Source organism: Carassius auratus, unplaced genomic scaffold (genome assembly GCF_003368295.1).
Source record: "Carassius auratus strain Wakin unplaced genomic scaffold, ASM336829v1 scaf_tig00215912, whole genome shotgun sequence".
NCBI classification, from domain to species: domain Eukaryota; kingdom Metazoa; phylum Chordata; class Actinopteri; order Cypriniformes; family Cyprinidae; genus Carassius; species Carassius auratus.
The window spans coordinates 1825709-1850535 of NW_020528306.1; the positions used below are offsets into that span (position 1 = coordinate 1825709).

The 24827-nt window shown below is 37.4% G+C and overlaps 3 protein-coding genes across 7 annotated transcripts in view; 1 reads left to right on the forward strand and 2 right to left on the reverse strand.

Annotated features, from left to right (window-relative positions):
• Positions 1-4805, forward strand: part of LOC113096334 (sodium-dependent phosphate transporter 2-like) — a 40466-nt gene extending 35661 nt beyond the window's left edge. For both annotated transcript variants that reach the window (XM_026261692.1, XM_026261691.1), the window contains exon 11: positions 964-4805. In XM_026261692.1, coding sequence (XP_026117477.1) covers positions 964-1128 — 165 coding nt within the window. In that variant the 3' untranslated portion in view covers positions 1129-4805. The remainder of the gene's footprint in view (positions 1-963) is intronic.
• LOC113096333 (mitogen-activated protein kinase 4-like) lies at positions 2351-18051 on the reverse strand. Of its 2 annotated transcripts, none has more exons than XM_026261688.1 (7): positions 17763-18051; positions 15680-15753; positions 14650-15230; positions 9036-9180; positions 8500-8661; positions 8221-8422; positions 2351-6615 (listed from the first exon to the last, which is right to left on the reverse strand). In XM_026261688.1, the coding sequence occupies exons 3-7, from the start codon at positions 15190-15192 to the stop codon at positions 5652-5654; spliced, it is 2016 nt and encodes a 671-aa protein (XP_026117473.1). In that variant the 5' UTR covers positions 15193-15230; positions 15680-15753; positions 17763-18051; the 3' UTR covers positions 2351-5651. The 2 variants fall into 2 exon arrangements, with proteins under 2 accessions (XP_026117473.1, XP_026117475.1); XM_026261690.1 differs by lacking the exon at positions 17763-18051 and adding an exon at positions 17524-17744.
• Positions 18052-19691: 1640 nt separating this feature from the next.
• On the reverse strand, positions 19692-24583 carry LOC113096348 (tetraspanin-36). 3 transcript variants are annotated; one of them, XR_003288496.1, is made up of 8 exons: positions 24422-24583; positions 22459-22656; positions 22218-22292; positions 22029-22124; positions 21750-21899; positions 20368-20451; positions 20120-20256; positions 19692-20061 (listed from the first exon to the last, which is right to left on the reverse strand). XR_003288496.1 is itself a non-coding variant. In XM_026261717.1 (7 exons), the coding sequence occupies exons 1-7, from the start codon at positions 24479-24481 to the stop codon at positions 20182-20184; spliced, it is 738 nt and encodes a 245-aa protein (XP_026117502.1). In that variant the 5' UTR covers positions 24482-24582; the 3' UTR covers positions 19692-20181. The 3 variants fall into 3 exon arrangements, 2 of the variants coding, with proteins under 2 accessions (XP_026117502.1, XP_026117504.1); XM_026261717.1 differs by having other exon boundaries at positions 19692-20256; positions 24422-24582; XM_026261719.1 differs by having other exon boundaries at positions 19692-20256; positions 22465-22656; positions 24422-24578.
• Positions 24584-24827: the final 244 nt, after the last annotated feature.

Consider the following 24827-nt stretch of genomic DNA (forward strand, 5'->3'; position numbering starts at 1 on the left):
TTCATTAAGTCACATGGATCACAGGTCAAGCATCTTGCATGATGTTGGAGTAGATCAAAAGGTTTAAGTCATGGGAGAATTAAAGGCCTGAAGTCTTTTATTCTCTGTTGTTGACTTTGGATTGGCTTTTGCTCCAGATTTAGCCCCCCTGTGAAGTAGGCTTCGGTTACACTGACCGAATAAGAAGAGCCAGATTGCTCTTGTATCTAGCAAACACCTGTCACCATAACCCCAGAGTCACACAGCATGCATGGAAATGTTACTCCTCCTGCTGCCCTGCGTTAGGCAGGACATGACATGACTTTGCCTTTCAAGCAAAAGGAGAACATGACTAACACAGCACAGGATAATGGCTTGTGGGTCTTAATATCCCTCTTCAGTGTGCAGATAGCGATGCACGTTCACACGCTTCTGGTGTGTGAGACTGCCTTGTACACCGAAAAAAAGCACCTGAGGAACGAATCGAGTTCTGTTTCGTTGCTTCTTGTGGTTTAAAATCGCTAGAACATGTAATTTGACGCATTAATCTGCCAATCAAATGCATGCCGAACTGTGGGTCTTGGTCCGTACGTATCATGGACCGACTGCGATCCATTGAACCCATAATATATGACAGATCATTCATCATTCATTAACTAATTGAACATTAATTTACATGAAATAGTTAAATTGCTACTCCATAGCAATTGCATACAACAAACGAAAATTCAGAATAATTAGAACAATCATTAACAATAACATGCACGTCATACACATTTATTAGCTGACCTTATTAAAGATGTTAGAAGATTGAAGCAGGACAGAAACATATGCTTGTGATTATATGCAGTCTTATAGAAATAACAAAATACATTCCATAAAGATTGCATGACCTAGTTCCATGCTGAAAAATGAAATCCAGATTTCCTGTTTTCATACTTTTGTAACGTGCTACTGCTGATTTTGCCTTTGCTGTGGGTGCAGGTGGGCTCAGTGGTGGCAGTGGGCTGGATCCGCTCCAAGAAGGCTGTGGACTGGCGTCTCTTCCGGAACATCTTCCTGGCCTGGTTTGTGACCGTCCCTGTAGCAGGCCTCTTCAGTGCTGCTGTCATGGCCCTGTTCGTCTACGGCATACTGCCTTACGTTTGAGATGGAAAATGGGGAAGAGAGGGTGATATAGGAAGGTAATGACGAAAAAATAAAACCGAGACGCAGACAGAAAAAAAATAGCAAGATATTAAGGGACAGCCAAAGGGTGGGGAGAGTCTTCAAATGCTGCCTGGAAAAGCATCCAGAATCCTTTGACTTAAATATCCTTAATCTTGTCAAGAGGATTTGTTTGTTTTGAAATGTTACCATAGACCGTTAGATCTTTGAGTCATTATTTCAAATGGTACATTTTCAAAGTTCCTAAAAATAACTTTTACATTTGTGGTCCTACATGTCCAAGGGAGTAAACGGATGGAGAACTGGACACATATGCACATATAAATACTCATGCAATTGCCAATATCGCAAAAGAATATCAGTACATGAAGAATGGGACTAGAAAATTGGTTTTATGGCACAATGTTATGGCTACTAACTTCTCTTGGGCCTCTAAATGTATTGTTTTAAGATGAATCATGCGTGGTGTGTTGTAATCGCACTTTAATTCCCATTCGCTGAAACATCAGACTTCTATATAATGACACTGAGATCAGCATCCTGCTGTTCAAAACCTACATTAGCTGCATTGCTAAAATCATACCTCAGCCAACAATCTATGCCACATAAACGACAAGTGATAAAACTGTGCTATCTCATTATACATGAAATACTGAAATAAGATGAATCATTTTTGTAGTGGGTAACGTGTATGAATTCCCTGTTCTTTTATTGTTGTATTTATTTTTAGACCTGTTACCATTCATACCTTTTTTTAAAAACACAAGAGGTGTGAAGACATAATCATATTTTGAACCATGTATGCTACTATAATTCCTACTGTGTATATATTCAGCTATGGATTTTAGATTTTTAGTCTTATTTTGAGGTCTTATATTGTTACATTTAAGGAGACTTTAGATCAGGTTTGTAGTTGCAAGAAACATGCTTTCCAAGCATATGAAAAAGATCAAATATAAAATAAAAAATTATTTTACTATGACATAACACTACATCCATAATCCTGTCATATCAGAAGTAATTGCTAAAAAAATCCAAGTTTTCTCCCATCGCTACTATTAAAAGATTATCATGTCACTGAAAAATAAATCATGCTCCATAAAAATATGAGCAGTCATATCTGAGGTTTTACATTTTAAACTTTCTGTAATTCGCCTTTTGTATGCAAATCAATGTGATTTTCTTTTTTTTTTCTCTCTCTCTCTCTCTCTCTCTCTCTTTTTTAGAAGATTAATAGCCAAACATTGTGATGGTCAAGTTAAATTGCCATACTCTTTGACAGTGTTTGTAATCATCTAAACAATATTCAAACAAAAGTAATCAGTTGACTATAATGTTGAGACAGGATGCTAGTAGTTCAGTCTAGCAATAGTGTATAATGTTCTTCGAGCCCAACGGATGATGCCAATATAAATACCTGTATGTGCCAGGACAGCCAAAATCACTTCACATGAACCCATAATACCAGCACAAACATAAGTGAAGTGGGTAAATCTATATGATGTGTTGAGAGGCAGTGTTAGACACCGGGTCTTTCTATGGGTCAGGGTCATATCAGCATTCATCTACTTGATAAAGCCTTCAGTACTGATATCACATTGAGGTTTATCAGGTCAGGATGAGATTCAGTGGCACAAATGTGTCATTTAACGGAAGGTCAATATGTAACAAACTTTTTGTGGCCCTGAACCCACAAGAAACCAAAAAGTCTCGTGATTTAAGCCCAAAAATGTCCATGTGATTATCATTTGAACTGGGCTTAGATGTTTGTCGTAATCTGCTTCGGGATAGTAACCAGATTTGGAGACTACAAATGTGTGGCTTTGAACCAATGCAAAGTGTTGCTCTTTCTTTCTTTTCTTTCTTTTTCTGTGTATTACTTTTGTTTTTATTTTTCATCAAGAACAAAGCTATGCTTATATGGCCATTTGCCTTGTAATGTTGTGCTTTACTGTTTGTTGGATACAGTAACTTCAGTACTGTGGTGTTTACATTGTAATCATATTGTAGAATAACTCATTGCAAGTTGCCTAAAAATGCCAATCAACTAACTATGAATCACAAATTAAATATGAAATAACCAGGCATTGCGCAAAGGTGTTTCATGTCATTTTGTGTTTTAGCAGTGTGAATCATAATGATCCTGTGTTACATCACACTGCTATATGTAGTACTTTACATGGTGGATATGATTAAAAAAATAATAATTAAAGAAATGAATAGATATAAATTTCATTAAACTATATTTTTCTACATATATAAGTTCTACCTGGGTGGTGACTTCTCACATGGAGAGTAAACTGGACTCCTGAGCATCGATTATGTTGAAGTGCCAGTAACTATAATAAGAAGATTCAGTGCTGAATACCACTGAACAATTTCTTAAAGATGGTTATATTGCAAAAAGAGTGTAAGAAGTTCAGGCAGGTGATCTTAATGTGGATTGGTTCCATATATCCATAGTTTTTTTTTTTCTCGTCCAGGGACGTCTCTCCCTACTAGTGTGAGAGCGAGTGTTTGTGAATAAAAAATTTTCATGATTAACTTTTGAAAACTTTGTAATTTTGTTTCCCTGAAATGCAATATTGAGCTGCCAGAATGTGGTCAATCGGACCTCCACCAGCAGTGGCGACACACCGTTTAGAATTTATGGCACGGCAAGATCCAGTACAACTTTTGTTTTACATCGGCACGCCAGCGAAATCTGCCACTTGCGCAGTTAAAAAAAAAAGACAAATGCCAAAACATATTCTTTACACAAGTATGTGAACGCAGATGCTTGTCACTCTACCAACGCGCATAAGCTCTTGTAAATTTGATTTCACGCTAACAAACCTCCCTACTTGAATTGAATTTTTAAATGTATCTGACATTAAACTTAAAGGGATTAAAAGACAAAAACACTGTGCAACTGAAGGTGAACTTTCCCTTTAATGTGTTAATATTCAGGAAAGTTGCAATTAATGTTAGAATGAGATTCTCTTTTAATTGTTGCTGCATCATGAAAGTAGTTGATCTGTAAGAAATTTACACTATTTTACAGCTGTTGCTGAGAGTTGTGTTGAAATTTGGAATCGCGTCTGCGTTCAGGTATTTGCGTAACCGAACATGAGGCTGCAGTTTGGCCACAGAATTTGGCCATACGAGTTACATATTGGAAAAAATCCAGTGTTAACCACTATTGCGTTAAATAAATGTCAAAAAAATCAAAGCCATTCTGTGTTTTTAGATGGACATGTTATGATTGGACAAATCCAAACAGATCACTATAGACTTACTGAAACAAAATCATTCATATCCACAACCAGTGTGTTGATAAAAGGTTTTATAACTGTTCTTGGCAGCCTAGCGACATTCTCCCGTAGTGCACTAATATCATTTATGAAGTTTCCATGTTCTTATCTGCACTTGAAAATAGAATGTAGCCCAATCCTCTGCTGGCCTGCTGATTGCCCGCTGTGTGTCGTTTCTATCGCCATGATGTGAATGCTATGCTGTTAACTGTCTGGGACCATCTTAAGACAGGGCTGGAATTCAAACAAAACCCCCTTATCTGCATATGTACTGTATTGCTGTTTTCTTTCTTTTTGGAACATTTTGTGAAAGTTGTATGCATTTTAACTAATTAAATTATGGGAATTAAAATTACAAAGAATAACAATATGCCGATCTCCTGTTTTAATTTGGTGATTTTGGTTTTAAAGTTGAAGGTGTTGGTTTTCCTTTGGAATGTCTTTTTTATTTTATTTTTTACTTTTCTATAACACCGCAACCAATGGTGTGAGTTTTTGTGGTGGGACTGTTTGGCCAACTATTGTAAGATCCATTTGGGGAAAAAAAACTGTAGAAAAGCCCAATGCACAGATAATATGTGACTGGCATTAAAAGAATTTCAGCCAAAGGTTTGCCAAAAATCGCTTCCGTTACACCCTTCTTTTAATTATTTAATAAAGTTCTGACAATAAACTAAATATCTGTTCCAGACTAAAGTTATTTAACGACAATTAAAAGACAGCCTTCTCTCTTGCTCAATGCTTTGAGTAACATTAAAATAAAACATTTGTTTCATTTTTCCAGAGCTCCTGCAGAGATATTTGTTGGGAGGAAAAAAAATACTTGCACATTTTTATAAGAGACTTGCACAGTTTATAATTTAGCTTTAAATGTATTCACCAAAAAGATTAAGAGATTTGAAATGGAATATGGAATACTTAACTGAAATGCCGGAAATCAAATGAGAACACACAGATGTCTTGCAAAAACAACCCCCCCCCCCCCCCATCACCATGTGCCCTCAAGGCTCCAATCAAATCCCATCTTGAGATCTCAGATGTTTTCCTGTCAAGCAATCCACAATCTAGGGGTAAATACTTTAGATTTCTGGTGGAATACAGAATCATAGCTTCGGGTAATAAAACAACATTCTCAAAAAGTCCCCAAAAGTATTCACATTCATTATTGCCAAACATCTTCAGTATCATTAAATAAAAAGTCAAAGATATCCTCTACCAGTGCTCTTTATGATATCCATGAGCCTTGACCATCTCCGGCGTTAGAGTTCTGGAGGGTCTGTGATCTGCGACGTTACGAACATGACTAATGCTTCCCGATTCAGGAGCGTCTGGGTTCTCCACCAGAACCTCGCTCTGACTACAGAGCCTCAGAGCCTGAGAGATAAACACATCCAGATCAAAATGTTCTTCTCTGGAAGGATCTATCTGCGATGGCTCTGCATCGTTCTCGCAACGAATGGAGAAGGACAGGTAATCGGATGAACTGTGATGAGGAGAGGAAGGTGAAGTGGGCAGCAGAGAAGGAGGTGCGGAGAAGAATGGGTTAGGACTCCTCCTGCTGTCGTGAGGGCTGGTCAGTTGCAAAGCCCCCGCGATTTGCATTTGAGAATGAGGCAGCATTGTGGGAGATAGAGGTTGAGGAGGGGAGCACGGGGAGGTGAGTGGTTCTTGAGGAGAACCAGGTGAGTGGAGACCAGACTGTGTGCTCTCCACCCAGCGCGAGATCTCCTGGAACAGATCTCCAGGCTCGACGAGAGGCTTCTCCACGCTGCCCCCTCTCGGAGCAGACATGGTGTTATGCCTCCAGTGAGACAGGTCCAGTATTAGCTTGGGTTCAGAGTAGTGCTGCGGCTTCCCTTCCCGCCACGCAATCTTGTCCAGGTAGGACGGAGAGCCCACTTTGTAATCGCAGGAGCGGCCACAGTCCAGCTCCGTGAACTGACCGCAGATGCGCTCCAGAGACGAGTGCGACTGCTCCAGGAAGCGCTCTGCGGAGCTGCTGTGGGAGTATTTGCGAGGGTCTACCTGAACCTCCTCGATGTGGGCCGTTGAACTCGCTCGTGGATCTCTTTGAACTTCTTCATCTTCCGCCTCTCCCAGTTCAGAGACGCTCTGCATGCAGCCACACTGCTCCTGCTGCGGCCAATAAACATCTGACGACAAACTCCCATCAAACCTGAGAGAGAAACATGTATGCGCAGTTTAGCATACATTTGAACGTTTGTTTGGCATACAGAGTATAAAGTGATGCATAATGGCAGTTAGTCACTGCATTATTTAAAAGGTTTTAGGTTAAAAACAATCTCTTTTTTTAATTACAGTAACTTTTAAGTCAAGGTAAAACATTGCAACACCGGCATAAACAATAAAACTAAATTAAATAATTCACACTGTTGTATTAGTTTGTCATTTTATATTAAAACATGCATTATTAAATAAGACGTGTAAACAGGTCAAAAGTTTGGGGTCACTAAGAATAAAATGAATACTTTTATGTAGCAAGGACATTTAGGGGGTGGGCGATATGGAAAAAATATCATATCACACTTGTTAGGGACAACGTGAGAGTGAGTAAATAAGGACTGCTGTGACTTGAAGACCTGCACACATCTATTATACAGGCACGCACCTGTTTTTCTTAGTCTGTGCTATCAAATATTTCTTCTTGAATCCAGACCAATGTAAGTGCATTACTTTAAGCACAAATGTTATGTTTGCATTTATACAGTTGGTCGATATGTTTCAAAAGTTTGATTCTGTTCTTGATCTGTGGTCTCAGCTTACAAGTTTGTTCACTTCCCACTGCTGGCTCTGATCACTAAAGCCAGAGCTTCTGTCAGATGTGCCTGTATGGAGTCTGCTTTGAGTTCTAATTAAACCGGGGTTTAATAAGTTTCTATATTTAAACAGGATTCTACGTCACCGATAGGTCCTCTGGGTGTTTCTGTACCCATCTGTGTAAATAGCCCGTTTTTCCAGCGTTCATGTACCCACAAACGTTTAACAATCACACTTTCATCATTAAAGAAGTATCAAAGAACGAATGCAGACTTAAATTTGCTCTCCAAAACTGAAATCCTTATTTTCTTGGTTTCATTATACTGTAGTACTCAAGTACTGCATTTTTATTGGGTTCACAAATCCTTGCTCAAACCATGTTTGTTTTATTATTTATTAAGTTTTATTATTATTATTATTATTATTATTATTAAATGTTCCTTTCTGGCACTTGACCCACAGGCCAACAAACCGGTTTCTTTCTTAATGTCCTGGTATACATTTTTGGGCTTTTTTTTTTATTATTTGGAGATAACCATTTTCTTTTTTTTTTGCCATGGAGAGCCTCAGAAAGAAATAATATTTTCATTTGGTATTGAGAAAACTTAATTTCAAAGCCATATAAATATATTACTTTATATTTATAATTATAAATCAGATAAATATTATTTTTATTCGTTATAAGAAACATGTCTTGTTGTGTGACAGTGAAATGATTGCAGTGAATTGTGGATTGTACTATTTGAAACCATATTAAGAAGACATTAAATCAATTAAATACATTTAATTTATGAACTAAACAATGTAGCTGTATAGATTAAGTTCTTTATAAAAGAATGTATATAGACTGAATTCTTTATAAAGAGCAAGAGTTTTTTTGAAATACTGTCATAAACCTGAGCACTGGAACTGTGAGTGCCAGAAAAACTGTAACAAATGACATTATGTGGAGAGATAAGCTTGAACTCTTGGTGTTGGGAAGTGTGACATGCGAGCGCTGTACCTGTCCCAGTGGGAGCTGAGTGCATGGCCGTGCTCGGTGACCAGACTGTCCTCTAGCTCGTCCTCTATGCGAAAAGGCTGCAGGGAGACAGGCTCGTCCTGAGGACACGAGTATCTCTGCAGGTGTGGGTGAGACAAAGCCTCTTCTGCTGTCAGTCGGTCCATGGGATTAAAGGTGAGGATGCACTCCAGAAAATCAATGGCTGAAATGTGGAGACAGTGACTAATGCTGTTGAGGTATCACACTATCACAGATTTAAAAAATAAATGCTCAGCTTACCCTTGTCCTCCACCTCTGGCAATAGTTTTCTTAGTGACTTCTTGACCTCCCACCCTTGACCTACAAATGAGGGCATGACCTTCAGAAGTTCCTGTCTGTCCTCCTCTCTAATAACAGGCACGGTGTCCAAAATCAGCTGCATCTGCTCCAGTTCATGAGCACCTTAGAGAAGAGAATATGGTGTCGTAACTTTGTCTGGCTCCAGACTGAGACAACTCAAGGATCTTACAAGTTTACAATGTAGAAAGGCGAGAAAAATGTCTGAACTATTTGAAAAAAGTTAAAGTAAAAAAAAATAAATAAATAAAAGATAGGATTTAAAACGTTTAAACACTAAACTCGACTGATTATGTCTGGCCTAGACACTTTACTTTACCACCAATAGCCACTAGAGGACGCTCTGAAACTGAGACTGCATAATGAAGATTGACATTTTTGTTTCTCAAGTGGACCGCAAGATCTATACAAAACAAATAGAGCAACAGAAGCACTAATGATGAGCCTTTGCTCATTACTGAGCGCTGTTCTAGTCTTACCTGCAAACAGCATGCGGCCTGTGAGCATCTCAGCCAGAATGCAGCCTGCGGCCCACATATCAATTGCTTTAGTGTAGTTATTTGGAGACAGCAGCAGTCTCGGTGAACGGTACCATTTAGTGACCATTCCCTCTGACAGATATCCCTGCAGAGAAAAGTGAAGTGTCTTTCATATACAACATACACAACTAATAAATGGTGTCCTTAACATCTATATAATGATATATAATGAGTATATCATTTGCACAGCAAGTAACTTTGGTTCAAAGCAAATTAATAAACCTAACATAAGTATAATATAAACCTAATATAGTTTATATAATAATTTAAATATAGATTATACTATTTTACTGTATTTATATTTTACAAATTAATGCAGCCATATTATTTCAAGTCAAATTAAGCATTTTCACTTTTAGTATATTTTAAAATGTTATTCTTCCTGTGCTGGCAAAGCTGATTTTTGTCATGATCCCTCAGAAATCATTCTAATATTCTCATTTGATATATCATAATACATCACTGAATTCAATGATAAACTGCCTTTATGCATTCATTAACACACTATGTCACCTTTGATCAATTTAATTTTGTAAATGTAAATCCAGTGTATAATATAAATAGAAAAAATAGGGTGTATAAAAGCCATGTGACTCAGCATCAGTGTAAAGTCTGAAGTACAGTAACCCTATGACTCCCAGTACACCCCTCCTACAATCTCCTTCAGAAAATCCTTCTTGCTGTCCTTCATCCTTTCCTCTTCTTTCTCACCTCCCACTCTCCCCCTGGGCCCAGGTGATGAATTATTTGTGAGATTTTAGCAGGCAGCCTCAGTAGGTAGGGTGGATTTGAAGGGTGATGGTGACACAAACAAGAATGATATTTCCATATCCTGCTTACAAAGAGAGCCTTTGTCTTCTCACTGGAGCTGATTCACTAAGACCTTTGAAACTGTTCACACACCAGATGAACAAAGACTGAAAATGAGCAATAATAAGAAAGAAAATAGTGGCATAAATCAGGCATCTTGACCAGTGCAGCTTACACACTGAGAAAGACCTGAAAAAGAGGATTTTCTGCTGCCAGCATCTCACTTTTAACTGGCCAGAAATACACAAATATTATACATTTATATTTTTTTAGAAAGTGTAACTTTAATTATTTTATATTAATACAGTTATTTTCAATTGATTACATTTATATACAAATATAATTGTATTATGCCTGCACTGCTAGCATATGTGGATCCAGATGCTTCTGTGAATCCATAGTCCATTTATCTGTGATCCTCTAGATTTGGGAACTGAATGTTCCCTCCATGCTGAGAGGGGAACAGGCACTTTCAGTACTGAGCAGCAGTTACAGGAACTCGCTCAGTGAATGTGTGCCCTTAATTCAATGAAGCTCACTGCATACTCAGAGAGGTGCAATAACATACTCATGATTCTTTATACTAATACAACCAGGAGTATCATGCACCTATATACGTAAGGGGGCAGTCCAGGCTTACTTGGTATCCTTGGTAAAATAAGACCAAAAAATAAGGCTATTTTCTCATAAATGTAGACAAACGTTAAACCACTCTTAAAATGTATTAATTTAATTGCATTACATAAAAAATAGACCAATCCAAGTGGTACCTGGGGGGGAAATGGTACAGCAAATATACAAAAATTAAGTGGCATAACTGTTTTCAACATGGAGGGTTTTTTGAGCACCAGATCAGCATATTATAATGATTTCTGAAGGATCATGTGACACTGAAGACTAGAGTAAGGGCTAAATTTTAATTAATTAAAACAAAAACAAATATTATGTACTTGGCTGTTTTTGTAGCAAGATCTGCCAACACACAGGTATCCTATCAGCACATATCCTGCTAATTGTTCCTAATCAGAAAATATCAGCTCAATACATCTTCATCATTTTGTACAGTATGTCTATTGTTTTCTTTTTGGATTAAACATACCAAAAAAAAAAAGTGTGGCTAAAGTGTACACACACTTTTTGAAGTCACTGCAGAGAGAGCGGCTTTGACATTTTGATAATATATGCATATTTTGAGTGACATGAGAGCTGCTCTCATGGAGTCTGCAATCTCAGCTATCTTACTATCTATCTTACATAGTATCTTAAACAGGGCTCCCAAAAGAGTAATCCTACTATAATTTACTGTGCTGTTTTTATTCTAGCGGTCCCTTCCATCCCAAACTGTGACTATCCCCCCTTGCCTGATCATTCACCCCACCTTGTTCTGTCTCACACAAAGCTCTCCATTCATGTTTTCCTCCCGGACTGCTAGTGTTACACAGCGAGCTCTGCTAAATAATACAGAAGCAGAATGAGATACTAAAGAGCCACATTAATCTTTCAGCTCCCATAACATCAAGATAACTGTTCGTAATTATTGTGTAACAAAATAGTATAATGTTCGAAAACATCTATGTGCAGTGCAGTATGAAGTAACTATAGATTGCAGTTGTTATTATAATAACATAAGGTCACCAGGATCAAGAAGCCGATAATGTCTGCATGAAATTATCTGCACTGTGCCCAAAAGATGTTTCTATACTTTTATAATGAATCATTATCAATCAACAGGTTGAAGTGCATTATTTGATGTACAAAACAGAAGCAAGCAAGCTATACAGCTTTGCAATGACAGCATTATTTGGTTTAACTATCCCTTTAAGTCTCAGTATGAAGAATTTCAGTCAGGTTTTAGGCCCCACCATAGCACAGAAACTGCACTTGTTAAAATTACAAATGACCTGCTTCTTGCGTCAGATCAAGGCTGCATCTCATTTCTAGTCTTAGTGACTTGATCTTAGTGCTGCGTTCAACACCATAGATCATGGCATACTCCTAGATCGATTACAAAACCATACAGGTATTCAAGGGCAGGCTCCAAGATGGTTTAGATCCTACCTGTCCAATCGCTACTATTTTGTTTACTTAAATGGGGAGTCATCTAATTTATCACCAGTAAAATATGGAGTGCCACAAGGATCCGTCCTAGGTCCCCTTCTATTTTCAATATATATGTTGCCCCTTGGTAATATTATTAGAAAATACGGAATTAGCTTCCACTGTTATGCTGATGATACTCAGCCATATATCTCAATGAGACCAGATGAAACTTCTAAATTGTCTAAGCTAACAGAGTGTGTTAAAAAATTAAAAGATTGGATGACCAATAATTTTCTCCAATTAAATTTGGATAAGACAGAGATATTAATTATTGGACCAAAAAAAACTACACAGAATCTTGTAGATTACAATCTGCAACTAGACGGATGTACTGTTACTTCCTCTGCAGTCAAAAATCTGGGTGTTATATTAGGCAGCAACATGTCTTTTGAAAATAATATTTGGTTGAAAAGCTAGTTCATGCATTCATGACCTCTAGACTGGACTATTGTAATGCACTGCTAGGTGGTTGTCCTGCTTCTTCAATAAACAAGCTACAGGTAGTCCAAAATGCAGCAGCTAGAGTCCTTACGTGGTCAAAAAAATATTATCATATTACCCCAATTTTACAGTCTCTGCACTGGCTACCTATTAAGTTCCGTATCAGTTACAAATTATCATTACTTACCTATAAGGCCCTAAATGGTTAAGCTCCTGCGTACCTAACTAGCCTTATACCAAGCTACAACCCATCACGGTCCCCAAGGTCACAAAACGCAGGACTTCTGGTAGTTCCTAGGATAGCAAAGTCGACTAAAGGAGGTAGAGCTTTTTCACATTTGGCTCCCAAACTCTGGAATAGCCTTCCTGATAATGTTAGGGGTTCAGACACACTCTCTCTGTTTAAATCTAGATTAAAAACGCATCTCTTTCGCCAAGCATTCAAATAATGTATCTTAAATTGTGAGTGTAGTTGCATCTGATCAAATGTGCATTTTTATTCTTTAGCTTGAGTTAAACTAATTAATTTTACTTTGTTGGATCAGCAGCTATGCTAATGATGTCTCTATTTGTTTCTATGTTTTGCCACGGGATTTACATCCAGAACACCTGAGAAGAGATGATGCTGACCCTCAGAGGACCTCAGATGATGCTAACCCTGAATCAACAAACAGAACTAACAAATATTGCTACAAGTGTGACTGCATCATATGATAATTATTAATTATTAATAATATTATTGATGTTCATCATCTGGCTGACTACGTCTTGTATTAATTTTTCTACAAATCCTGTCATACGTGCACAAACTGACAGTCTTATAAGCTATTACTAAATATTGTAGAAACATAATTTTCTGTAAAGTTGCTTTGTAACGATTTGTATTGTAAAAAGCGCTATACAAATAAACTTGAATTGAATTGAATTGAATTCAATCAGTTTTAGCTGCCTAGACTTGTATGAGAATAAGAACCATTAGAACAAGCAGATAATATAAAGCACTTCTGTTCCTAAGGAGGTTACGCTGAAGATGAGGCTGTAAATGGATTAATATGTCATTATCTTAACAGCCAGCAGCTCATGATAATTGATAGGAATAGGAATGTGATTCTGCCAGACTGGAACTGCAGGTTGAACCACAGTGAAAGTTGTGCTAATATACTATATAACAGTATACTTTACTACTAACATCTTAAAAGTTCCCCAAAATGAACTAAAATAACCAGTTCTTCATGGTATTATTACCACACTCTTATAAAAAAGTATTGGAAGAGCCATTACAAAATGGCTGTATCAGACTGTAATACCCTTGTACTTTCATATATACTTGGTAACCTAATAATTACCCTAACATTTACTATGTACAGTACTTCAAAGTATATCCTGGTACACTTCCAGATGTACGGCATTGTCATGGTACATATACCGTATTTTCCTGACTATAAGTCACACCTTGTTTCATAGTTTGGCTGGTCCTGCGACTTATAGTCAGGAGCGACTTATTTATCAAAATTAATTTGACATGAACCAAGAGAAATTAATTAAGAGACATGAACCAAGAGAAAACATTACCGTCTCCAGCCGCTAGAGGGCTCTCTATACTGCTCAGTGCTCCTGTAGTCTACACTGAGTAGCAAAGAGCGCCCTCTCGCGGCTGTAGACAGTCATGTTTTCTCTTATAGTCCAGTGCTACATATACATGTTTTTTTCCTCATCATGACGTAATTTTGGACTGATGCGACTTATACTCAGGTGCAACTTATAGTCCGAGAAATATGGTACTAAAAAAAAAAACGTCAAAACTACAGAGTAAATAATAACCAGCTCGATAAATAATAATAATAATAATAAACATCTCGATCACTTTGATAGGATCGATACTTTCTTTGACCAACGAACAACACATTTTTTGACCAACACCAATACAAATAATTTTTATGTTTTAGTGACCAATAACCAATGCAGAACTGATTTTTTTTTTTTTTTAAACATCAGAATGACTACAGGTGATCATTTATCATTAGACCTGTTACTACAGCACTAATAACCAATAAAGCTGGAATATTGATAACAAATATCAGTCATATACCTCCATTAGGAACCACAGTACCATTTCTGTATCTAAGAAGATATCTGTAATTCTTTCTAGGGAGTGAAGCGGTGCATGACTCAGAGACACCTGCCCTGCTGCTGTGACTCTTACCTTGTGAGAGTAATGTGGGTCCACAATGCGAGCCAGGCCGAAGTCTCCGATCTTCAGCAGCATTTGCTCTGTGTTGATAAAGATGTTCGCTGGCTTGAGGTCACGGTGCAGTACGTTTGCCGAGTGGATGAACTTGAGCCCACGAAGCAGCTGATAAAAGAGCAGGGTGGCGTGTTCTGCTGGCAGCGGCCCTCGCTCCAGTAATCGTGCCAGGTCAGTTTCCATACACTCTTGCACTATGTATATTGCTGACACATGGGTAAAGTTGAGAGGTAAAGGGTGACCGGACGGGCCCATCACGTCATACACCCTGACAATGTTCTCATGCTGCAGGTGGCGGGTGATCTTCACCTCTCTCAGAGCGTGTTTTACACTGACGGCATCTCGCATGACCAGCTTCTTAACCGCCACACACAGACCGCTGCGCCTGTCCACCGCAGACAGGACGAGGCCGGACGCTCCCGCGCCAAGAGGACGCAGATCCTGGTAATGTCCCCCCAGGTCAAAGCCATATCGAAACTGGGATGTATTCTGCCAGGCCATGACTTAGAGAAGAGCATTTGGGCATTGCCTGTGAGAGGCTGGAGGGAGTGAGGAGAATGATAAATGACCAAACAATGCAATATTCTATAACAAAGCTATAAAGAAAAAAATCATCATATTATTTTTTATTACAATCTACAATTCAAACTACAGCAGCACGAAGCAAAAATGAACCCTTCTTCTTGAAGAGAGAGATCTTAAATCACATTTGCACAGTAATGGGGGCACAGTACTGGGTGGAATACAACTCAACACCCTAGAACAGGGCAAGTGTTTCCATAGCAACATCCCACAGTCAGCCAGTGCCTGCTGCACACAGCAAACACTCTGAGCGCATGCAGTCTCCCAGGATCCTCTACCCTAAAAACACTCCATGATACATTCAAACTCAATTACACTGCTGCACTTGAGTTGGAGGTTGTCTGATGTCTGACTTTAACGTTTGCAGCAGGTGAGTTTCATTTGGAGTCTAAAAGCTTTCACTTGCCGTCTCCGGCTCCAGGCTGTCCTGTACCCTCCATGCTCCTCACGCAGCTATGTGTCACGCTTCTCATGCATTCCCTTCAGTGGAGGAAAAGAAAGAGAGAGAGAGAGAGAGAGAGAAATCAGATTAGATTAGATACTGATTACAATAAAATCATGAATAGTTTAGAAATACCATCAAATGCACATTTTTACAGTTCATAGTTTTTTTTTTTTTTTATGTTTCAGCTTGGTGATTTTCTACATTAAATAAACAAATATGCATCTAGTAATAGTTTACTCCACTAAACTTAATAGTCTCACTTCACTTAAAAAGTATTTATTGTTTACCGACTCAGTTAAGATGAACTCCTTTGCCTTTAGCACAACAGTGCCCACACACTTCTGCAGTGGCTCTTGATCTGGAAGTTTTCTCCCATTCATTTTTCCCATATAATTAGGCATTATAATCCATGAACCAAACCAACTCCTTTGCCTTTGAGCATATGAGTGAATCTAAACATTACACACTTTGATTAAAAAAATAATTGAAAATTGGAAAGCAAAAACACAAAGGTACAAGACAGGAAAGAACTACAATCTCATTAAGCATTGCCAATGACAATTAAATTACAAAGATGGATAAATAAAAAATATAAAAATATATTTTTTAAGATGTTGATTGCATTTACATAAACAACATATTTGATGTTATATATACTGTGTGTGTGTGTGTGTGTGTGTGTGTGTGTGTGTGTGTGTGTGTGTGTGTGTGTGTAAACAAATATTAAGGTATTTTGAGAACATAGGAAGACTAACTTGATTCTGTCATCCGCAGTGCCACGTGGGAGTGGGTGGGCACTGTAGTGTTATTTTGGTTATAACTTGCTTGTATCAGTTTCTAACTGGTGGAGATTACTTTGCAGAATCATGGGTAATTATTATTATATATATTTTTTTATTCCGCTGTTGAACACCATTACTTAAGAAAATAAGTTCCAAACAATTAAGTCGGCAAATAAATTAGTCTTTAATGTCTTTAAACAATAGGACTGTGTTTTAAAGTTTAATAAGTTACCATTCAAATCGATTCCACTGTGGAGAAAATGAATGGAATTTTTTACTTCCGGAATTTTCTTCACACCTCCATTGTGAAGAATTTGTAAAGAATTATAAATGTTATATAAAGTTAACATTATTAGTATTATTACAGTCTATAGTAACTCAACACTTTGCATATCACAACAGGTCATGTGATGTCACATGGCAGCACCCATGAGGGGATGAACTCGTTCCTGTGTAAAATAATAATAAAAAAGCTTTCCTTGCACACTTATATATATATATTAGTGTAGGGAAAAAAATTAGCAGAAAGTGGCCCAGACTGGGAAAGCCCAACTTTATTAATAATGCATATGATTATGGCGCTGACCGATGCAATTTATTGCTGAACGTTAAAACAAGATGTATACATTTATTACGCTGAATTATTTTATTGTTCATATTTATGGACAACGTTTGGTAAGGTTAAATAAAAACGGGGAACTTGTTAGCCTGTGAATGAAGGCAGTATAGCCTAAAAGAAGCAGTGAGTCCAGCTGAACACACAACAGCAGCGCTGCATTCATTCGCTTTGTGTGACTACAGTAACGCCTGTACTCCGATCTGAGATGGACAGGATACACACAAACCCGTGCGCATTATACACAATAACAGCAGTTTCACTCGCAAGTCTATTCAGAAGTGACACAAGAGCCTATACACGTATGAAACACAGTATAAAATCAGATTTTGACAACACTATGTTCTTATCTTCCGGCCCATCCGCGGAGAAAACTACAAAGGCAGCGATGCTCCAGGATCTCTTACCGTCGCCTGCCTTTGTCAGCTGCTCCACGGGTTTGCTCTATTTGTGTCGGAAAAAAAGAAAGACGAGCATAGTTTTCCATGGGGAAAGTGATGTTTTCGCAGTTAAGAGTTTGTTATTGAATCTTAGCACTGGTGCAGTCCGGTAGATGGAGGTTTTAGTCTGTCTGTTTAGGTTTATTGCTGCTGCTGCCGTGAGCAATTTTCCGTGTGTGTTACCGGAGAGTAATATTAGATCTTACCCGCGATAGCGTCACCGGGAGAAACCGCCGAGAGAGCGTTCATTTGAGACCCACAGCATGTGTTGGTTTCCCAGCGCCCCTTTTCCACTGTGAATCTACAAGCTTTTCTTTGGCAAAACTCGTTGGTGCCCCCTCGATGACGTCACTCCCTCCCCGTCCGTCACACGGTGATCCTGACACCTGCGCGCTCGTGCACACATCCAGAGCTCAGATGATGGGCCGTGGCATCTGGTCCCCAGGTGCTCGCGACTGCTCAGGACAGCTGTTTTTGACATGTAAAGTGCTTCACTCCACTGACTCTCGTCTTTCAAGGATAATTTTTATTGACAAAAATAGGTAGCCTGGTATCAGGTGCGGACAAGTCATTTTTGTAATAGCCTAAGTCTATATAAAACATATTTATATATTTTCGAAAGCTTCTTCATATGAAAGGGTGTACACTGTAAAACACAAAAAAAAAAAAAAAAAACCGGTAAAACAAACATATATATATATAAATACCAACACACGCACAAAATTACATTACTATATGAAAAATATACAATTTTAATTATTTTATAATCAGTACGATTATAATTTATTAAGAAAAATATGTTATACAGTGAAACTTAATTGGTTAACTTTGTTCCTTTTCTACATAATGAATACGACATGTCAGTGTATGTGTATGTGTGTGCATAGCTCATACTGAAATACTGTGATCAAAAAGACATTGATGTAACTTCCTGTTAAACATTCAACTGTCAAATATTTCCTTATAAATAACTATCAACAAAAATGGTAATAATGAATGCCACCATTACCTGAAAACAATCCATCTATTTATTATCCAACTCTCAAATAAAGTAGAATGTGCTGCTTCCATTTTATATCAGTTGCATCTTTTTTTTTTTCAAGATAAAATGAACCAAGGTGTCAGTCTGTGATCAGGTTTCCCAGAGCTCTGCTGCTTTGATTTGTGCTTGCACAGAATGCACACTGTCACTCCTCTTGTCCCCATTCTGTTTATGTGCCTTCAACCCCTTGAATATGAATATGCCTAAAGACCTACCACTACTAACAAAAACTACAGCAGTTCCTGGAAATAAAATGAGCACCTCGGTTTTGGCAGTGCAGGGATGAAGTATCTTTGGATTCCTCAGCAGGAGAGACAGTGTGTTTGGCTGCCCTCCAGATGCTTCATCCTGAATGAGGTCAGGTTACTGCACTGAGGAGTCAGTGGTGAGAGGAGGAAAATGCATAAATGAAGATGGAAATGTATACGTTTCTGGTCCAAAAACATGAGTTAGCACTGTGAGAGTGTGAGAGCAAAAAAAAAAAAAAAAAAAAAAAGAAGTATACAGATACACACGAAGCAGTATATACATTTCCAAATTTATAAAATAACAAAATCAGTGTGTTCTGTTTAGTTACTTACACAGTCAACTTAAATTTTGCATATGCTCACTACTGATCATCCGTACTGTTCAATTATAATGGTGTTTTTTTTTTCTTCATCTGGCAGCGACCTCTAATGGCTACAAATACAAATGACTTAGAATCAAACACTCATTAGTTTTTTCATTTTTGTTCTGTTCATTTCATTTTGTTCTGTTAATTTGTAAGGGTGTCGAGATCTCTACAATTCAGGGATTCAGTACACCCCACAGCACTCCATCTGGAAATGTAAAAGTGAAAAGTAATGCAAGTAATGATTCAGTGTTTGCATTAAAAATTTGGGCCATTAGAGCATTTCTGATGATTGGAGATCAGGGCTTACTTCATATCGTCATAAATGTGTCAGCATGAGACAAATAAGAACTGAAGTCTACACCCAAGATTTATCTAAATCCAAATGTGTATTTCCTCAAAAATGGTGTTGATAAACCATTGAGGATTATTATTAACATGAATTTTTGTAATCTAGAAAAATGTAGAAATACACTCAGACCAGTTTATTTCCATAGTTTAATATCCTTCTGTTGAGCTAAATTCTTTTAATGAACATAATAAACATAAATGAGTATTAGACGGGTATAATTTGGACAGTAGCAAAAAAACAAAAAGACACCATTGTCGAAAACAGAAACATAAAATCCTTAAAAATTCAGTGCATCTATCAACTCTAAAGTTTGATCGACATTTTAAACACATTTGGTGAAGTGTTCCTGTATAACATTTCCTAAAACTTTTGTGGAGTTGGAGACACAGACATACAGTATTTGTCAAGGGCTAGCATAAACATTTGTCAGCAAAACTACTTAGTCGCATGGTTTTCAGACACCTCTTTGATCATTTGATAATGTTCAGTGTTTTTCTGACCGCACACCTGTCACACCTTAAACTTCTGTTATTTATGGTGCCAGTGAGGCTGTGTTTAGCTGCACAGTATTGAGAGTGTAGAGATTGTCCCAAGAGAGTGATTCAGGAGGTATTACTATCACGCATACAGAGGCTGATAGTCATTCTTCTTGCTTCTGCAGGCAATGACACAGATGCTGAGCATCCCAAACAACTGAAAAAGAGAGAGAGAGAGAGAGAGAGAGAGAGAGAGAGAGAGAGAGTTGCTGAAAATTCACTGTCTGATAAACAAGGATAAAGATGAGGCTAAAATGAGCTGATGTACCTTAATGATGGCAAATCCCAGGATGACCAACATTGCATAACTAAGCACATCCTGAAGCATCTGCTCCAGTTTAGCTTCACATCCCTGTAGGAACAACAGAATGTTTTTTCCCCCCTCACAAAATTGCTTTAAAAACAAATTATATAATTTAATACGCTTGGAATTACGCTGATCTGAATAAGCGTGCAAAAAACAAAAAAACAAAAACCAAAATAAAAAACACTGACCCAATTAGGTATGTATTTTGTTATTTATTTTAGAGCTACAAAAAAATACTTAGATGAAAAAATAATGAAAATAATCATAAGTACTAAAATTCTGAAAAGTGAAATAAAAAATAGAAATTAGTTTTAGTTAATAATTAATAGCTTTATACGTTATATAGAAATAAACAGCAAACAATAACAGTTATTATTAAAAATGGAAATAATGAAATACTATAATAGCATGCATATATATATATATATATATATATATATATATATATATTAGGGCCGAGACTCGATTAAAAAAATTAATCTAATTAATTAGAGGCTTTGTAATTAATTAATCGAAATTAATCGCATTTTAATCGCATATAAATATTTGACCTGAGAACAGTGAGAAGTAATTTTTTTTTCACATGGATTTATAGTATACCATTGAATAATGACTGAATACATAAGCTTAAGCAACAAAATATTGTTTATTTTTGTCCAACCAAGTCTAGCAGACCAGTGCAATTTTTGCCATGAAGTGTAGCAATAGCATATTTAGAAACAATTTAGAAATAGTACATTTCAGAAATTCAGGAAGCTTATAGGTGCTGGAACCTTCTGTAAAGAGTTTTTTTTAAGTAAAACACAATACTGTCAATTACATTCAGAACATTGGAAACACTGACTATTAGAAAACATCTCTCTGTTGCTTCAGAGGCCATAACATACTCAAGTCCAACTCTTAATAACGAGTAAAGAAAAGAGTTCGACATAAACTGTTGCACCAACAAAATAATATATAGTTCAACATAAAGTGTAAAGTCCACACTAACTGCTATATGTTTTGCGTTGAGGTGATACTTGAGGCTCGATGTGCTGCTGCAGTGATACGTGAAAGCTAGTTGGTGCTCCAGTATAATCGGTCCGCCGAAACAAATCCAGTGAGAAACGTTCCGCGGTGCAAAAATAAGTTATTAAAAATGCGGGAATTTTTTTTTGTGCAATTAATTAATCTTAGTTAACGCGTTATTTTTTGTGTAATTAATGAATCTCAATTAACGCGTTAAAGTCCCGGCCCTAATAATAATAATAATATAATATATATATATATATATATATATAAAAAACTGTCATCTAAATAAAATAATGCACAATATCAGATGTCAAGCAGTTTTGCGCTCAAACCTGTGTGTTCAGAAGATCTAGTTGGCTGAGTTGTCCAGTGCATTGTGTAGTATTTGCTTTACAGCAGGAATGTGGCACAGAGTTGTTATGTTGGACAAACCATGGTATTGCAGTCCAGTCTGTGATGTTATTCACCCCACAGCACTCCATCTGGAAATGTAAAAGTGAAAAGTAATGCAAAAAGAATGAAGGAGACTATAAAGAGAATGAGAATCCCTCATGCATCATTTCCTGTGCAACCAAAAAAGATTGCAATATGACAGAATCTTTGAGCCTTACTTGGAATTGCAAGTAATCCACTGCATGGGTTTCACTGTTCACACCGTCATACTTTTGAAAGACGCCGTTCATTGACTTTTCTAGGTCACCTTTAATCTGTATACATAATAAATAAATAAAAAGTTTTCCAATGATTCATATTTCTCCATATCATACATATTGCTCATAAGTTATATGAGAATTGCTTACTCTTCCCCTGTAGATGAAGCCAAACACAAAAGCAGTCACCTCGGCTGCGAAGATTATCATGATGATGAGAAGAAACTAAATGCAAATTCAGATAAAAGTATAAAATATTAAAACCAGTGATGAAACCAGTACTAGCCCAGAGGCTTTAAAGTAGAAATATAAATTACCAACATGAACCCTACATTCTATTTTCAATGAAATCAACTGAAAAAAAGGCTTTGGGCTGAAAAGGTACACAGACACTTACAAAGCCTAATCCGACTTTGGACTCCCTCAGAGTAGCACAGCAGCCAACGATCCCGATGACAAACATGACCACAGCCACACAGATTATAATGGCTGCCGGGATGACGGAGTACTTATTAGACACAAAGTCTTCAAAGCTGTTGTAGCTCTTTATCACATAAGAGCCAACATACGCGAGGGCCGCTCCAGCAGCCTGAAGAAAAACAGAACAAAAAACAACAGGTGGGTCAAAGACATGATACTCAGGTCTCTTTATTTGTTCAAAATGTATGAAAAAAACTTTATTTAAAAGGTAAGATTAGTTGTATGAGAAGTCATGTGGGGCAACTCCCCTCAAAACTTTTTACATTTTTATAATCTTGTGATATTTGTAAGAAAAGAAACCGATTATGACCTATACACTTACATCCATTTAATATAAGAACAATGTACGCTATTCATTTTGACTTTTTTAAAGAAGTGGTGCTCAACCAGCAAACTAACTAAACACTCACTTATGTAACATTCACTCTGACTGAACATTCACTCATTTAAAAAAAAAAAAAAAAAAAGGTTAAAAACCACTGTTTTACAGTTATTAAATGTATATCATTTTCAAGAAGTTAGCTTTTTTGACATTCTTTTTTAAAAACCATAAACTATTCTGCAAAATAAAAAAAAAATTAAACTTATTTTTTTTAAGATTGGTGAAAAGCGAAAACATCACAAAGTAACATGCTGTAACATTCATCATCTCTCACATGATGTCATAAGATGGCATTTCATAACAAGTACACTTTGTAATTCTGAGTTATGTGTGACTCGCTTGTGCATGATCGGTTTCTTCAGTTATCAGTCATAACGCAGTCACGAGAGACCATGAGAAGCCTTTTCCTGCCCTCTAAATCTTTCCTGGAATGCTAGTCTTGTGCCTCGGCTTGAGCAGAAGCAGCACAGTTAAACTGAAACCCTTGAGGCATGAAGGTACACCTCACAATGGCAATACATCAGCTTTACCAGACAAAGATGCAACAGTAAGAACTTTCAGTTCCAGGTTTTGTTACTTACTGCACTGTTGTTACCAGAAGAAATAAAGACACACAAAACCATAAGTGCATGATGTGCAGAAAGGGCCAGAACAATGGGGCACCTAAGGGCCTTAAAAAAGTTTACCTTGATTTATTTTAATTTTGGCAACAGCTATATACATAGGAAAATATTAAATTGACTGTGCAGAAGTCATGGTTTTCTACATGGTTTCTTGTTCAGTGAAGCATAAAATGAGAGTGTGGGACTTAAGCCAAATCAGATGACTAGGCCTACATCAGAGAATCTCTACCTTTTGGAACACCGGACCCCAGTCCAATTTTAAACCATCCTCTGGGACCCCCAGAACAAAATTGACTCATTTAGTAGCATTCATGTCTTTGTGAGGACCTCATTGTCCTTTCATGGGAACATATCAAAATATACATACTTTATATGGACCCCCTGGCATTACGTCAAGGACCACTAGGGGTCCACAGACTCCTGATTAAGAAACACTGGCCTAACGTTTCATAATGGCCATAAACAATTGTATTTTTTTCCACTGAAATCAAGTTAGAAGCTCTGACAGTGACATCAACTCTGATGGAAACAAGTGTGAATACCTTTAAAGGCTGCATTGCAAACGACAATGAAGCGCTTTCATTTGGTTCTCGAGTGTAAACAAAGAGCAAACAGAGATCTCACCCTAAATTAAATTACATTCAGCGTGTTACTCTGACTGAACAATCATTTAGTGTCTGGAGGAGGAGAAACAACATCTGGATGAATACAAACAATTGTGGTTCTTAGGACCCTTCTTCCTACAGATACAGTAATCATCAAACAACAGCAAAACCAACAACAGCATGGGTAGATGTCTATCTTTACATCTTTCTATATGAAACAAAAAAGACAACAAATATTATGTTAAAAGAACAACACAAACTTACCCAAAATATTAGACTGAGAAGTAAAAGAATGGATTTAGATGTGAGAATTCCGCAATCCATGTCTGCCGCAGTGATGTGAGCGCAAGCTGCGAATGTTTCGGACAGTTTTGAGAGGTTTACTTTCCTCGTGTTCTTTATAGCTCAGATTGTCACTCGGTCACGTGCTCCCTCGCGGTTCTGAAGCGGAAACTCCCGGGTCCTAAATACCGTAGGGCTCTGTGGTTTACAGCATTGGTAAGAGGGTCACAGCCGGAAAAAAATGAGTAGCGCGTTCCGGGACAGTATTTGTGAAAGAGCACTGAACAAAACTGTTTACTTCCTGCCTTAAATTCGTTTTGTTTTGCTAATATTTAAAGTAGGCTAGTATTACTTTTGACACTGCATATTATTTTTTTTAGTTGAACTG